The sequence below is a fragment of the Thamnophis elegans genome, chromosome 11 (genome assembly GCF_009769535.1).
Source record: "Thamnophis elegans isolate rThaEle1 chromosome 11, rThaEle1.pri, whole genome shotgun sequence".
Taxonomy (NCBI): domain Eukaryota; kingdom Metazoa; phylum Chordata; class Lepidosauria; order Squamata; family Colubridae; genus Thamnophis; species Thamnophis elegans.
Genome location: NC_045551.1, coordinates 8,552,713 through 8,569,476, shown reverse-complemented (window position 1 = coordinate 8,569,476; position 16,764 = coordinate 8,552,713). Strand labels below are relative to the sequence as shown.

The 16,764-nt window shown below is 41.3% G+C and overlaps 1 protein-coding gene across 1 annotated transcript in view; it reads left to right on the top strand.

Annotated features, from left to right (window-relative positions):
* The window catches only part of RASAL2 (RAS protein activator like 2), a 73,988-nt gene that overhangs the window by 45,177 nt on the left and 12,047 nt on the right, over positions 1-16,764 (top strand). The window contains exon 10 of the mRNA XM_032226804.1: positions 1,285-2,113. Coding sequence (XP_032082695.1) covers positions 1,285-2,113 — 829 coding nt within the window. The remainder of the gene's footprint in view (positions 1-1,284; positions 2,114-16,764) is intronic.

Below are 16,764 nucleotides of genomic sequence, written 5' to 3'. Positions count from 1 at the left end.
ATTTATTTACTTACATTAAAAGTATTTAACATGGTATAATGGATAAGAATATTCTTGCTACTTCATCACAGTAAACCTTAACAACAAAAGTAGGCTGATTATATCTTCTTTCGTGGATTGGATTTCATACTATTAGGCTTATTGGAGTATTGGAGTTCTTATTTCAGAGCAAAGATACTGCCTCATTTTCTCTAGATTTTTGTCAATTATTAATAATTATTGCTATGACAAATAAGGCTTTATGTCATGAATGAGTAAGGCAGGCTTGTTAGGCAGACAGATCTCCTTTTGAATAATTACGGCTTTATCTTTTATGTGCTTTATACTTTTTGTCCATATGCATCTGAAAGGAGTAATTTCTCCCCATTGTGGCCTTTGTACTAATGCTTACGGGTAAAGCCATTAATGGAAATACAAAACAAAATGAGAGCAGTAGAATGTAGTTTATATGGTTCTCCTGCAGCAACCTGGAGCCTTGCGGATAGACTGAGGCAGGATAAAAATATTACGATTAGAATGCTGAAACAAATGTAAAGATTGGGCATTGCATTATTTAAGATAGCTACCAGAGTAGAGCCAAATGTTCCTTTTCAGAACAACGTTTCTTACTTAAAGCAACTAGGAGCCAAGATGACTTTTGGTTCCATTCCCATTCAAAAATAACACCCCTGCCCACCTAGGCTATTCCACTTGGATGGCTCAAATCAGTGGTGAGTTTCAAAAATTGTTCGAACCTACTCTGTGGGTGTGGCCTCCTTTGTGGGAGTGGCTTGCCGCCCATGTGACCGGATATGAAGATGCTGACGACACTTGTCAGAACCACCTTAAATTACCTCACACACAGCACTGGCATGCATAGGAATACGATGTAAACTTGTTTTTTAAAAGGCATTAAAACAACTTCAACACACGCAATGTTCTGATTCCACCACAAACGCAGTAGTCATCCTTACCTTCCACAGAGGCACTGAGTTTTATAAATATGAGCATGAGAGTGTAGAATAATCATATCCAAGGACCAGTGGTGGGTTTCAAAAAATTTTGGAACCTCTTCTGTAGGTGTGGTCTGCTTTCCGGGCCCACTGGTGGAACCTCTTCTAACCGGTTCGGTAGATTTGACGAACGGGTTCTACCGAATAGGTGCGAACTGGTAGGAACCCACCTCTGGCTCAAATATGGAGATTAATATGGAGCCAGAGAAATTGTTTAAGCAGAAATAAGTTTGTGTGCGTGCAAATAAGCAGGCATAATGTTAAGACGGTGATTGTTTTGATTGTTTCTCAGTGAGCGCAAGTTGAAGTCAGCCCCTCCAGCAAACGAGGAATATTTCAAAGGCAAATTGCTCTTGATGCAGCAAACGTCATCCCGGAGTGTGACTTATTCAGATCAAGGCGACGAGACCAATCTGCCCAACGTCCGGAGCATATCGCTGATGAATCTCCAGGATCCCAACGTTACCCAGGGTGAATCTGGATCCATGGTGCACGAGGCCCCGGTACGTTTATCCGGCAGTCAGATTTCGGTCATCCAGGTGGCAAATATCAAGCAGCTCAGAACACCACAGACTGCACCCCAAGTCAGGAGGCCTCTTCATTCGGCATTAAACCAGCAAGGCATCCTTCAGGCCCTTTTTTTCCAGAATCCAGTTTATCATCTCAACAATTGTCCTCAGCCGATTCCTAAAGTGTCCATGGAATCCAGCCTCGATAACCTGAGTGTCACCAGTTCCCGAAGCCAGAATAGTGAAGACCTTAAACTTAGCGTACCCAGCAATAGCAGCATGGAGGATTATGCCAAGCGCAGCACCCAGAACGAAGATTTCTCTGGTCAGGGCACCCTGTTGGACAAGCGAGCTATGCCAGTTCATCAGAATTACACTGTGCAGGTCCAAATCCACAAAGCGGACCAAGCGAGTTCCGGCTCAAGGGTCAGATCGCCCCACTCACTTCCCCACAGTGCTTCCCTTCGAAGCACAGGCAGCATGTCTGTGGCATCTGCCACCATGGCAATGGAGCCTCTTCAGGAGGGAAATCAATCCCGGCAACAGTCTTCCTCCTCCCGAGAGAGCCCAGTTCCCAAAGTGCGAGCCATTCAGCGGCAGCAAACACAGCAGGTAGGACCGTCGGGGTGGGGGGGGTGTTAAACAAATTTAAATAGGAGGCTACGTTTTCTTTTTCTTTTTTTTAGGATACATATTTTGTGAGACCTATGATCTGCGGTACAGTTAGTCCTCAAGTTACGAATGTAATGGAGCCTGCCCATTCCATTCGTAACCTGAGGATTCGTGGGAGTGAAACAGTGGTGGGTTTCAAAATATAGAGGAAGAGTGATATATAGTGTTTGATCTGCTGGGTCCTTTTATTCTTTCAATTTTGTAACAGTAACAAATTTTGTTGCTTTAGATTTAACATGAGAAGCAGTGGTGGGTTTCAAAAATTGTTCGAACCTACTCTGTGGGTGTGGCCTCCTTTGTGGGAGTGGCTTGCCGCCCATGTGACCGGATGGGAGTGGCTTGCCGCCCATGTGACCAGATATGAAGATGCCGACGACACTTGTCAGAACCACCTTAAATTACCTCACACACAGCACTGGCATGCATAAGAATAGGATGTAAACTTGTTTTTTAAAAGGCATCTTTGGTTTGCGTTAAAACAACTTCAACACACGCAATGTTCTGATTGCACCACAAACGCAGTAGTCATCCTTACCTTTCACAGAGGCACTGAGTTTTATAAATAGGAGCATGATAGTGTAGAATAATCATATCCAAGGACCAGTGGTGGGTTTCAAAAAAGTTTGGAACCTCTTCTGTAGGTGTGGCCTGCTTTCCGGGTCCACTGGTGGAACCTCTTCTAACCGGTTCGGTAGATTTGACGAACCGGTTCTACCGAACAGGTGCGAACTGGTAGGAACCCACCTCTGGAGTGAATCTCATCCCTTGAACAGAATCACTCCCTCCTTTTGCCCACACAGTTGCTAATCGAATGCACAGTTTTTTAAGTGCATATGAGGTATTTCAGGGTGGGGAAGGGCATTGGGGGGGGGGGGGGGGCTATTGATGGAATAGGCCACCTGCTTAAGACCACTCAAGGCCTCCCCAGCCTGTAAATACTTCATGCTCCCCAAATTGTCCCCCACACACACCTGTGCCAGGTCACTTACTGCGCAAAGATCTAGCAAGCTGTCTTGTCTCCAGCTTCTCAGCTGTGCGCGGCCCTCCAAAACTCTGTTTTGGCATATGGGCAGGCCTCATCCAGCACTTTGCAGCCTGAAACGGAAGCTCAGGAAAGGCGGAGGCAGGCCCACCCACCCCGAAGCTTCATTTTGGTATGCGCAGGCCTCATCTGGCCCTTTGCAGCCCAAAGCATAGCCCCAGCGGAGTCCCTCTGAAGCTCCATTTTGGGCTGCGATGTGCCGGATGAGGCCTGCGGGCACCAAAATGGAGCTGTAGAGCTTTGTTTTGGGCTGCAAAGGCTTTTTGCAAATATTGTTTTGGGAATTGTTTGTAAACACTAGGGGGTGCATCAGTGGTGGGATTCAGCCGGTTCGCACCTATTTGGGAGAACCAGTTGGTAACTTTCTAAGTAGTTGAGAGAACCGATTGTTGGAAGAAATCTCCTTTTGTTTTTTCCCCACTTTACAGGGCTAATCCTGTAAGGAAGGCAGGAAGGAAACATTCTAGTGTTGTTTCTAGCCTAACCTGCTTACAGAAACTGCCTCTCCGGTTAACCCTTATTACATTGTAACAGCTAAGGCGAAGCGTCCATCGACCTGAGTGACCTTGAGTTGGCCACGCCCACCCAGTCACATGACCACCGAGCCCCCACCTACCCAGATGGTCATTAGGGCAGAGAACTGGTCATTAAATTATTTGAATCCCACCACTGGGGTGCATATCACGTAACTTCGAACATTCGCTAAGGGAATGCTTGTAACCTGGGAATTACTTGCATTTTTGTGGTATGTTGGATAGGAGAAATAGGAAACTGCAACTAGCTCCTTTAGGATCACGAACAAGAAGAGTTTGTGTATGTAGAGAGACAAACGTCTTCATACATGGTGACGTTAGCCATGATTTTGCTACCCAAGGTAGAATCTTTCTCATTTCTGTATTATATTCTTTGCATGAAATGGGCAGGCAGCCTTTCATAATCATAAAAGAACTTTTTTCATAGCCTTGGTATTTGTGGCACTAATGTTGGAATGGTGCCCCAGGGAGTAACAAAGGCCATTGGTAGTTTGGTATGCCTCTTCAGCCTCCACACTTTCTGTTCCTTGGACAACAGCTGTTCAGTGGCACGTGAATGGAGTTGTGTCTCCAGCAACAAGCAAAATAATCATACAATCTCATTCTTGAGCTTGATATTTGGCACGTTTTTTTAAAAAAAGATAGAAGGCATATAATATTTGGTGTGCCTGTTTTATTTACACTTGTGTATACGCATATATTGTGTTTATATAAGACGGGGAAAAATAACTTCACCAAATAGAAAATACAGCATATATGAATAGAGAAATGTTTTTGATATGATAAAAACAGGATTCAGAAATAGAGAAAAGGGGGGGGGGAGATAATAATATCATCTATTTACTAATTTACCACCATAATTACTGATTATGAGATTATATGATGATCAAATAGTCATTCTCAACTATTAAAACGGCTTCATTTATAATCTTTATATTACAGTGTCACTCTGGGTGACATTACTAAAAAAGGTTAATAATGTAAAAATCCATAGTTTAAAATAACTTATTACAGGTAGTCCTTTATTTACAACCACATTTGAGCCCCAAATTTTAGTTGTAACTTGTTGGGTCATAAGTCATGAGACTAGACCCGATTTTACATCTGTAAATGAGTCACCCGTGTTGTTAAATAAATCGTGTGGTCATTAAGTGAAACATCTGGTTGTAAGTCCAAATCCAGCTTATCCACTGGGCACAAAATAACAACAAAAAGTCACAAAATGTGATAATGTGACCCTGTAATGCTACAATCAGTTGTAAACCAATTACTCCCACTTGAAATGTTATTACAGGGAGGGTGCAGTAGTTGTTACTTTGAGGACCAGTCATAAGTCAAGGGCTACTTGTACAATGTTTAAAAGGCAAGACGAGAACAACAGATATTAACAATAATGGAGCCACCTCAACAACTTACCATTCCCTTGGGGAGGGGCAAGCCTGATGACATAGCCAAGTCCTGAGGGACTTGTGAAAAATTAACAAAGGTTCAGTTGAAGCTCGTTGTTCCCCATCCTGACCTTCACAGCCTCCAGGCACCACAACAAGGCATCACACTTAATTCACCAGGGGCAGAGATGTATAATTGGTATCATTAGCATATTGATGACACTTCAGCCAATGGCGGTGGATGAGCTCACCCAGCAGCTTCAGATAGAGGTCGAACCAATGAGGAGAAAGCACCAGATCCTGTGGCATCCCAGCCCACATAGTAGGAAACAGGAGTGGGATCTCTGGTTCACCGATAAATGCACGCTAGACAAATGCGGGACGACAAAACCGCGACGACAAAATCATGCCCACAGAAGCGCGCCGACAAAAGCATCAACAAACAACATAGTGCGACGCAAAAACAATGTTATAACCCTAACCCTAATCGCGCTTTTGTGGGCGCGCTTTTGACATCGCGGTTTTGGCGCCGCGCGTTTGTCGGGTCACGGGGATCTCTTACCCTCCCCCATCCCTGCTGACTGGCATCTATCCTGGAGAAGGAGACGAACCAGCACAATACAGTTCTGCCCACCTCACTCCCCAGAGCCAGCCCCAAAAGATACCATGGTGGGTTTTATTGAAGGCTGCTGAGAGGTCAAGTAGAACAAGGATGGTTGCAAAACCCCTATTCCACTCCCTCCACCATCATTCCTCAGGATTTGGTGAACAAACTGGACCTGTTAGATTTCTTAATACTTCTTTATGTATTTGGATGCTGGATTTCCTTATTGATAGACCCCAGTTTGTACTGGGAGTTTGGATGATGGAGTTGGGAGAAAAGTCTCCAACTCCATCATCTCGATGAATGCAGGTTTCCCACAAGGCTTGGTCTTGAGTCCACTACAGTTCACCTTGGTGATCCATGACTGCTGGGTCAAATCTGCTACGAATCCCATGGTGAAGTGTGCAGATGACATGGCAGTGGTGGGTTTTATCTAGGACGACAATGAAGATGCCAATAGGGAAGAGGTGAACTGGTGCAAGAAAAGTAACTGGTTCTCAATGTTCTAAATGTTAATAAAACAAAGGAGATAATCGTACATTTTAGGAAGAGCTGTCATAGTCCTACTCCACTCAGTATCAAGGATACAGGTGGTCAACAGTATTAACTATCTGGGGGGTGTAGATGACTAACAATCTGAACTTGTCTCTCTACACGTCATACTTAGTGAAGTTTGCAAACCAGCGTCTCCATTTCCTGTGTCGGATGAGGAGAGCACATCTTTCTCCTTCTGTCCTGACCACTTTTTACAGAAGTACAAATTGAGAGCCTTTTAACAAATTGCATCACTGTTTGGTTTTGTGGCAGCAGTGCCTCGGATAGAAAGTCCACTCAGAGAGTGGTAAAGACAGCCGAGAAGATTATAGGAAGCTCGTTTCTGTTATTCAGGATACTGCTTATAAGCTATGTGCTTAGAGCTGAAAGCATTGTTAGAGACCCCACAAACCCACTTCATGGTCTGTTTCTGTTGCTCCCCTCTGGGAGGAGGTTTAGAAGTATTTCTAGCAGGACTTCCAGATTCTGTAACACTTTGTTCCTTATGCCATCTGAATGGTAAACTTGCAAGATTTGTTTCTCTCGCCATGTACATGTGTTCTGACCCCCTCCTCCATCCAGTAACAAAAGCCGAGACACGCTTAATGAGAATGTTTTTTAATAGCAAGTCCAGACTCTCGGTGGCTGAAAGCCAAATAAACAAACAGATAAGGACCTTGGCAGCAAGGCCGACAAACCTTGGCAGCAATTCAAAGAAACACTGGCAGCAATCCAGCCTGCCAAGTTTGTTTCTCTTTAGTCCAAGCATTGACTTCTGGAAGAAGGGCGTGGCACAAGCAGTCTTTTTTATAGTCTGGAGAGGAGCCTAATGACCATCAGCTGAGCGTAATTACCTCCTGTAATTACGTAGTTGTTCTTGACGCCGAGTAGCTCTTCGACGGCGTGCATCCAGGAACAACTCATTGTTGGTTTCTGGATCACTCTCCCTTATCTCCTCCCCACTGATCCAAGAGTCAGGCGCCACCTGGTGGCCAACCAGTCTTTCTGTGCCCTGCTTGGAGTCGGAACCCTGTCCAGGGTCCTCCACATCCTCCAAGGCCGACTCATAGGGCCCCTCGCTGTCGGAGTCTGGTGGCAGCTCCAACGGCTCCTGCTGGGCCACAACATACATGTATACATCCGAACTAGACTGTGTTGTTTCTCCATGTCATATAATATATATGGATACATAAGTAATTTCGTACTTATTTATTTATTTATCTTGTCGTGTTTATGTTTATATTAGAGGTGGAGACCCTTTGAGAGCTGTATACAACATGCATTTTAATGTATGCCGATTAGTGTACATTCAAAGTGACAATAAAATTAGTCTTAAGTCCAGAAATCATCTAAAAGTGCAGCCAGTGCTATTTCTGTCCCTTATCAGGCCTGAATCCTAACTAAAAGATATTGGTTATTGGTAAGTCACTGGGTATCTTAGGATTCGAATTCCATCTGCAAGCCAATGCCGGTTGTCGACCACCCGGAGGAGGGCCTTCTCTGTGGCTGCTCCGGCCCTCTGGAACGATCTCCCCGTGGAGATTCAGACCCTCACCACCCTTCAGGCTTTCCGAAACGCCGTTAAGACTTGGCTGTCCCAGCAGGCCTGGGGCTCCTGAGTTCCACCCCTACTCGAATTGTTGTGCGTGTTGTGACTTTTTAAATTGTTTTGTATTGTTGTTTGTTTTTTGTCTTTTTACTTTTTTGTATTGTGACCCTTCCCTTCTGATTTGTCAGCCGCCCTGAGTCCCTCCGGGAATAGGGCGGCATACAAGTCGAATAAACCAACCAACCAGGATGATTTTGGCCAAGAAATTGACCATGAAAACCAGCGCTGACGGATTTTGCATAACATACCAAGAAATCCAGGCAACTCTTCTTTTAATCCATAAATCTAGAAACAGCTACTGGTATAATGTACATCTGTGCATAGATGCATGTGTGCTACTATGCTTACATAGTCCTTGTTGGTTAAAAGGGCATTTTCAGATGATTACCCTCCAGGGAGAAGTATTTGTGCCTTCAGGGTATATTCCTGGAAATGCTGGCAAATAAACAAGATCTTACTTGAAGAAAGTAGAGACTTCTGCAGCTGAGTTCTTGGTTGCTAGGTGGAAAGAGGCAAAATAGCTTCTAGCTGTGATTGATGCCTTTGGGTGGCCCCATGTAAATCCAGAGGAGTTCTCCTTTTGCAATTTGACCCCTCATCTCAATTGATGGGGCTGCCTTCTGTTTCCTTATTGAAAACGGAGCAGTCTTGCGTCAAACAGCTGTGGTGGTGTTTGTGATGTTATTAGATCCTTTGGCATCCCTCGATGCTGTTCCTTTGCCTGGAGTTAGTTTAATTGTTCTCTCGGTCAAAGCCTGGGGATTCCGAGGGTGCCAATTTTCCCTCCCTTGACTTCAGTGGGTTGAATCTACTTGCTCATTCCATTCTTGCAAAAACTCTTTGGTATGTTGCAAGGACAAGGGATGTTTCCATGAATACTGGCACCACATTTTTAAATTACAATTAAAATTTCTAATTAGAATTACAGAGATGGAAACAATATATTTCCGTAGGTGAGAAAATCATGAACGTATGATTTTCCGTCGAGCTTAAACATTGTCCTTGATTCATTTGCATTTGCTTTTCCTTTTGAAGGATGTTGTGAAAATATCTTTCATTTTTAAAGAACACTTGTCTCACATAAAAATGTCTATTCATGAGCAAAATATGACCAAGCACTGTGGTCAGAGATCACAGTGCTTTTTTTTAATATAAATTTTTATTTTTATTAAACAAACAACACACACACACAACAAAAGAAAAACAAAAAACACACAGAAAAACCCCATCATCACATACAGCATGTCGTTTCAAGTGTTGTTGCATCCATGTTCTCGAATAACATTTACCATCACAGATTTTTCATCTAGTATAACTAAATATCTCACTTTCATTGTACAGTATATGTTCAATTACAATTAGTATTATTGGTTTTTTTCCAGTAAACCTAATTCCCCTACATTCTTAATTGTCTATTGGATAACAGTATACCTTTATATAATCACAAATCTCAATATGAAAAAAAAATTACCAACCATTTATATTTGTATGTCACTATTTTCAATTATACATAATTCCACCAATCAACTATCGGGTATGCTTATGTTCATTATTGTCCCTGTACATCATACATTCAAACAGGAATCTTATTCCTTCATTTTTCAACAAAATATTCTAAATAGTCACTACATATATATACCAATTTTTAGTTATTCCCTTATTAAAATTATTTATCAACAACAAGATATCCTTGTAATATATTCTTAGGATTATACATTATATCACCAATCCTCTATCAAGTATACATAAAATCATTGTTATCCTTATCCATTTTAAAACAAAAAATTCTAAAGTATTCAATTCATCGATGTATCAGTTTTTCATTGTATCGTTGTTAATCTATTTCACAGCATAATTGTGTTGTCATTTAACTCCTTCAGTTAAAACATAAGTAAAACATTTTTCATTTCCAAGTTTTTTCCCCCAGCCACTGATAAAACAAGTCCCATATCTTATAAAATTGCTCGTCTTCTTGTTCTCTAATTTCAAATGTCAATTTACTCATTTCAGTGATCACAGTGCTTTTGTAGAAGTGTGTGAAAGTAGCATATGTTCAGTATCCGTACTGCATGTGTTCCTATTTCTAACCTCAAAAATAACAATAAAACTATATGTCCCATAACACGCCGGATGTAACAATTGTTGATAAGACAAAAGTATCTGGATGACGAACATTGCAGAACCGGGAGACAGCAGAATAGCAGAAAAAGAACTGTAGAAAATGTCAAAATACAAAGACTATCCAATAGAATAACTATGGCAAAAGAAATCAAAGATTGTATCAATAATAATAGTGCAACCAAAACAATTGCAAAACATTTGAACACGCTCACTATCAGTCAATGCAAATGGCAACTTTAATTGGAACAGTTACATCCTGCAATGATACTTGTAGCATTATCGAACAACATCTGCCTATCCCAGCTCTTTGGGAAGAACTCAATAGGTGGATAAAAATGTCAGATTCCAGTCTAAATATCTGGCTGACTCTGAGTCCAACCATAATAATAATAAATATGCAAAACTATCCTAGGGATTGAAGAGTAAATTAATAAAGTAATGATACGTAAACAATAGACAATGGACATCAATTGGTCTATTTTCCCCCAGTGCAGACTGAATCCTTAGAATTTGTTTTTGAAAGTCACCTTGGGAAAGAAAAAAAGGACATTTCAGTTTTGGCTGAATCCCAAATCAATTCTGTGGTTCTGGGACAAAATAGGATGCCCTTCAAACTGACTATAGCTGTGTCTGAATATTTTTGATGCTTCACAGGCATCTACAAAATGTATTGATCCATCCATATATATGTGTGTGTGTGTGTGTGTGTGTGTTTGTGTGTTTTATTTGTGCTGATAAATAAATAAAGGGAGACTAGTATAGATCTATTTCAAGCTATTTAGCTCTCATCAGCTAGCCATACCCTTACTGGGATTCGAACCTGTGCTGTATTGCATCTTAGGCAAATGTCTATCCCATACATACATACATACATACATACATACATACATACATACATACATACATACATATATATATATATATATATATATATATATATATTTCTATGCATGGAATATAGTAATGTATTCATGAGAGCTGTAGTCCAATATCTAGACAGAACAAGATTGTCTAACCCTATATTGTGAACAGAAATAGCCAAATTTGCAAAAGTGTAGCAAATGGTTCCCTCTGCAGTCTCATATTCCTAAGAAATGGCCTTCCTAAGTGATCCATATAGACTGCAGTATCAGCTGTTCTCTTCCCTGGATAGCAAGGAAGCTGATAATGCATATTTTCTGTTCTTTCAGCAGGAGATAAGAATACAGTCGCTGGTTATATTCACTTATGTAGGATTCCAGTTAATAGCATACCATCAGTGGTGATGCTGTCTAGGAGCTGTGTTCTTCTATGTACATCTCGGCCAAATATAACTCTCTTTCCTTGCTTCCTCTATATGATGGTCCTATTGCAGAGAACCAGTATTTGCCTAAAGCACAGAGAGACCTACTTGGTCAGCCAAAAATAGCTTGGCTATCACTGTCAAAATTAAAGCAACATTCCAACTATAGTGAAGCTACAATTCCTTATTCCTTTGTGTGCTCGTGAGCATCTTAAGTATGACCAGATATGGAAATAATATTTACACAACTTTCTCTCTTTTCATGTTTGGATATTCTAAAACTTTCTTCTTCAAAGATGCTGAAGTTGCTATAAATTGATATAGATGTGCATTTCAGCAACAGAAGAATATGTTTAGAGGCAGCTACATCCAAGCTAGTGAAATTGGTTCAAGACAGAGTGAATACTGTATTTTTCGGAGTATAAGATGCACCAGAGTATAAGATGCACCAAGGTTTTGAAGAGGCAATTTTTTTAAAAAAGTAGGTAGGTAGATTGAGAGAGGGAGAGAGGGAGAGAAAGAGAGAGAAATACAGTAGGTAGGTAGGGAGAGAGAGAGAGAGTGGGTAGGTAGGTAGATAAAGGGAGAGAAAGAGAAATAGAGAGAGAAATAAAGAGAGAGAGAGAAATACAGTAGATAGGTAGGGAGAGAGAGAGTAGGTAGGTTGCTAGGTAGAGGGATAGAGAGAGAGAAATAGAGAGAGAAATACAGTAGATAGGGAGAGAGGGAGTAGGTAGGTTGGTAGGTAGGTAGAGAGATAGAGAGAAATATAGTAGATAGGTAGGTAGGGAGAGAGAGTAGGTAGATAGAGGGATATGTATGTATGTATGTAGGGAGGGGGAGAGAGAGAGAGTAGGTAGGTAGGGAGAGAGAGAGAGAGTAGGTAGGTGGGTAGATGTTTCCAGGTGCATTTATCCATGTGCTGGAGAAGGAAATCGCTGACAATCTGCAGCACCTAAGACTTTGTTTATGCTGGCACAGCACCTGATCATCAATCAGTTAATGTAATTCTCATCAATCAGTTAAAGAGCTTTCTAAAAGGAAAAAAAGGTGTTTGCACTCTGCAAACCTCCCAAAAACGACCCGTTTTTCACAAAAATGGGCCTGTGTTTTTTTTTAAGGTGTGAATAGCCTTGGGGGCGCTTGCAGAGTACTCCGGGGGGGGGACAAAAACGAGCAAACAACAGTGGGTTTTTTTGCGAAAATGGGTCCATTTTTTGTCAAAAAAAATTCCATGCATAGCCTTATGGAGGCTTATAGAGTGCTACTGGGGTCTGGGGGGGGGGGCAAAAAGCGGCCCGTTTTTAACTCATTTCTGCCCTCCCCAGTCCCCAGGAGCTCTCTGAAAGCCTCCATAAGGGTATGCACGGCCATTTTGGTGAACGGAGCAGGGCTTCGGGAGGCAAAAAATGCTGTATAAAATGCACCCCGATTTTCAGCCTCTTTTTTGAGGAAAAAAGGTGTGTCTTATACTCCGAAAAATACGGTGTATGGAGCAGGACCTGCCAAAATCTTCCGCAGCCACAAAATTCTAAGCTTGTACTAAAACTTAAGAGTGCCAATGCTCCGAGTTGTAATTTATCAAAATAGTTGCAAGCAACCTGTCATGGTTCCAAATAATGATGCCAACCAAGTCAGAACTCTGAGATTGAAACTCTTCTCAAAGATTCTCCTTATTGAGTACATCATATTGGCACGTTCCAATGTGAAGCCAACTCTAAATATTTCCCATGGTTCAGTAAAATTAAAAGAGTAAATGATTCCCTCCCCCAAGTGTCACAAATCCACTGGGTAAATGGCAGTCTCTTCAGCACTTCCCTCCTTTCTTGCTCAGCACTTGTTAAAGTTAAATTTAAAGTTTAATAAATTTATATGCCGCCCAATCCCGAAGGACTCCGGGCGGCTTACATAAAACAATTCTAAAAATAATACTAAAAAATTTAAAATAGAGAGAAAGCAAATTAAAAAGACACATCATGCACTAAACCTTAGTGGGGCTGGACCTCGTTCATGAGGTCAACAGCCCCAGGCCTGCCGGAACAGCCAGGTCTTAGTAGACTTTCGGAAGGCCGAGAGAGTGGGGAGGGTCCGGATCTCTGGGGGTAGATCGTTCCATAGGGCCGGGGCAGTTACAGAGAAGGCCCTCCCCCGAGGAGCCGCCAGACAACATTGTCTAGTCGACGGCACCCGGAGAAGGCCCATCCTGTGTGATCTTATCGGACGCTGGGAGGTATGTGGCAGAAGACGGTCTTGTAGATATCCGGGTCCTAAGCCATGTAGGGCTTTAAAGGTGATAACCAGCACCTTGAAGTGCGTTCGGAGACCGATGGGGAGCCAGTGTAGCTCGCGGAGGATGGGTGTAACATGGGTGTATCTCGGTACACCCAGTATCGCTCGCGCGGCTGCATTCTGGACCAATTGTAGTCTTCGAACACTCTTCAGGGGCAGCCCCATGTAGAGCGCGAGATGACCTTGGCTCTACAGCCTCTTCCTGTGTTATGTCTAGCACAGAGGTGGGGTTCAATCCGTTTGCACTACTTCGGGAGAATCAGTGGTTAACTTTCTGAGCAGTTCGGCGAACTGGTTGTTGGAAGAAACCATTAGGGCAGAGAACCGGTTGATAAATTATTTGAATCCCACCACTGGTCTAGCACATCGTAGAATAGCATTTCAAACCTCTGATCCTCCCCGCATCTGTGTGGCAACTTAGAAACAAGAAAAAATTGCGTCAGCCAGAGTCGTTTTGAAAGTTGACAGTCGTCCCCCCTCCACCCTACAGAGTAAAAGCACCTGAAAGATATCATTAATTCTCTTCCCTCAAGAGGATTCTTGTCATGAAATTCCCTAACCAGCCTCTCTGCCTTTACATCCTTGGGGTAATGAGTAGGCTCTATCAGGGGGTAGCCCTTCCATTGAACTGGATGCTGTAGCTTCTCCTTCTATAGCATTGAGTCTAGGATTCGTTTTACTTCATAATGAGTTTCCCCTTCGACTACTATGGGACCAGGACCTACCTGAGCTACTGGTCTTAGCTCCAAACCTATTACTAGCTTCAATTAAGCTGCTGTGGAAGACAGGATGCTCTTTCCCCAGGAGGCAGAGAAGTTTTAGCTCCACCCTGACCAGGTTGATGACTTTTACTATTGGGAATGGGCCCAGAAACTTCAGGCATAGTTTTTGTTGCAAGGCAGTTTTAATTTTAAGTATTTGGTGGAGAGGTAAACGTTTTCCCCGGTGTGAAACTGTCTCTGAGGGGACCACCTCTTATCTGCTTGCTCCTTTTGAACCTCTGCTGCTTTACATTTCTCCAAGCATTTTGCAACTAATCGACCCACTCTGTCAGACTGACTGAGGGGGTGGGGGTTCCTGAGGGTACTCAGGCATTGGGACAAATTCCACTCCATTCACTACCTTAAAGGAAGTAAGTCCCATGTTACTACGCATTATTATATGCAACTTCCAGCAAACAGCAGGAACTCTGCCCAGTTGGTTTGCTGGTAGTTAATGTTATAGCTCAAGCATTTTTTTCTTTTTTCTTTTTTTTATTTCAAGGTTTTTATTTTATTTTTACTACAAACTTACACATATTGTCTAAACAAAGTATTGTCCGGGTCTTTTCTTTTAAATCCTCTCATTTACATAATCCATTTTACATCATAGTTCTGTTTTGACTTTCAGCCAAATTATTCTCTTCCATTATTTTTCATCTTTATACTCATTTTCACTTAATACATAAACAATATCTTCATTTGCCCCTTCAAAGTTACACCAAATTATCATTTCATATTTTCTCCATTGGTCTATTTTACTATTATCTATCTATCTATCTATCTATCTATCTATCTATCTATCTATCTATCTATATATATATATATATATATATATATATATATATATATATATACATACATATATATATATATATAAAATTTTTACAACCCCCGGTATGCCCAAATATGGGAGGAAGATCACTACTTCCATTCTCTGTCCTTCGGCTCGTCACAAGAGACCATCCAGACAGAAACCCAATATTTTTACTGTTAATGTAATAAAAAAAAAACATACATACATACATACATACATACATACATACATACATACATACATATAATTCAATTTTAACATTTCTTTCTAATTTTTCAAAAAAATTTCAAATTTCAATTTTTAACCACAATTGACAATATGCTATAATTTCTTCATTTCTTAATTAGTTACATAACAATAACAATTTTACTACTATTGTAACTCTTTTTCCCTTTTTTAACCATTTTCTCTTGGGCTCTCAAGAATTCCACTTTTAATCATTTTTTCTTCTTCTCCTTTCTCCTATGATCGTGGAGACAGCAGCTAGACTGGATTGCTCTGTCCAGTAACCAGTTGGACTGAGTCTACACTTGTGATCGTATTTTTATGGTGTTTGTATCTTTTCTTCAGAGTATTTAATTTTATTATTTTAGTAATTTTTCCCTTCCTTACTGTTTTGTGGTTTCTTTTTGGGGGGGGATTTTCCCCTTTGTCTGCTTTTTCTTTGTGGCTGTAAATCCCAGTGAAATCATCTATCTGCATTTTATTTTCAATTCTTCTTTCTTCCATATTATCTTCCTATTTCTCATTTGTCCCCTCTCCCTCTTCTGCTATTTCTTGCTCTATGTGCGGTCTTAGATTTTCTATCTTTTTTTTTACCAATTAACATTTCACGCGCACTTTTCAGCATCCCAAATAATTCCTCATACATCCAAATCTCCATAATGCAAATTTAACTATTTTAATACATTTTTAAATTTTTTGGATTATACCACATTTAATTACAAATTTAGGGTATTCCAAATTCTATTGCTCAATTTTAGCATTAGTCCAGTCCAGGTTGAAGGTTTTTTTCCCCTTCCACAGCTATAAACAATTGCAGCCAAGCAATGTTACAAAAACAGATATTCCATAGCAATGCTCATGGTTTCAAAGTATATTTTCCTGTAGCCAAGGTCACACTTCACAGCTGCACTTTTATTTTCTTTCTTTCACTAGCTGGTGTAATACTTTCTACTCGCCGGCACATGGCTCTTTCCAAACTGCAAATTAATCCAACAACTGACTGTCAATAGCTGTCAAAAGCACTTTAAATCCACAAAAAATAAAATAAAATAAGGAGAAAAGGGACTCCCCCCCCTCCCTGGGTTCTTTCTTTCTGTTAATTAATTTCTTCACTTCCAAACTGCAGAAGACAAAATCCTCCGAGGCTTTGGTGTTTCAACTTCCACTGCCTCCTTTTTCTTCAAAAAAATTCCCCGAAAGCCAGTTAGCCGCTAATTCCCATCCGAGACCTTTTTAAAGATCTAAATCAGATTTTCTTTTTACCTGTGAATTGGCCAATCATTCGCCCGGTTTCAACAATCCGTTCCAACATCGCTCCAGCACAAATAGTCTGGATGCCCCAGCTTTGTAGTGGTCATTTAGTAATGGCCGCCACCCCGCTACCAGTTT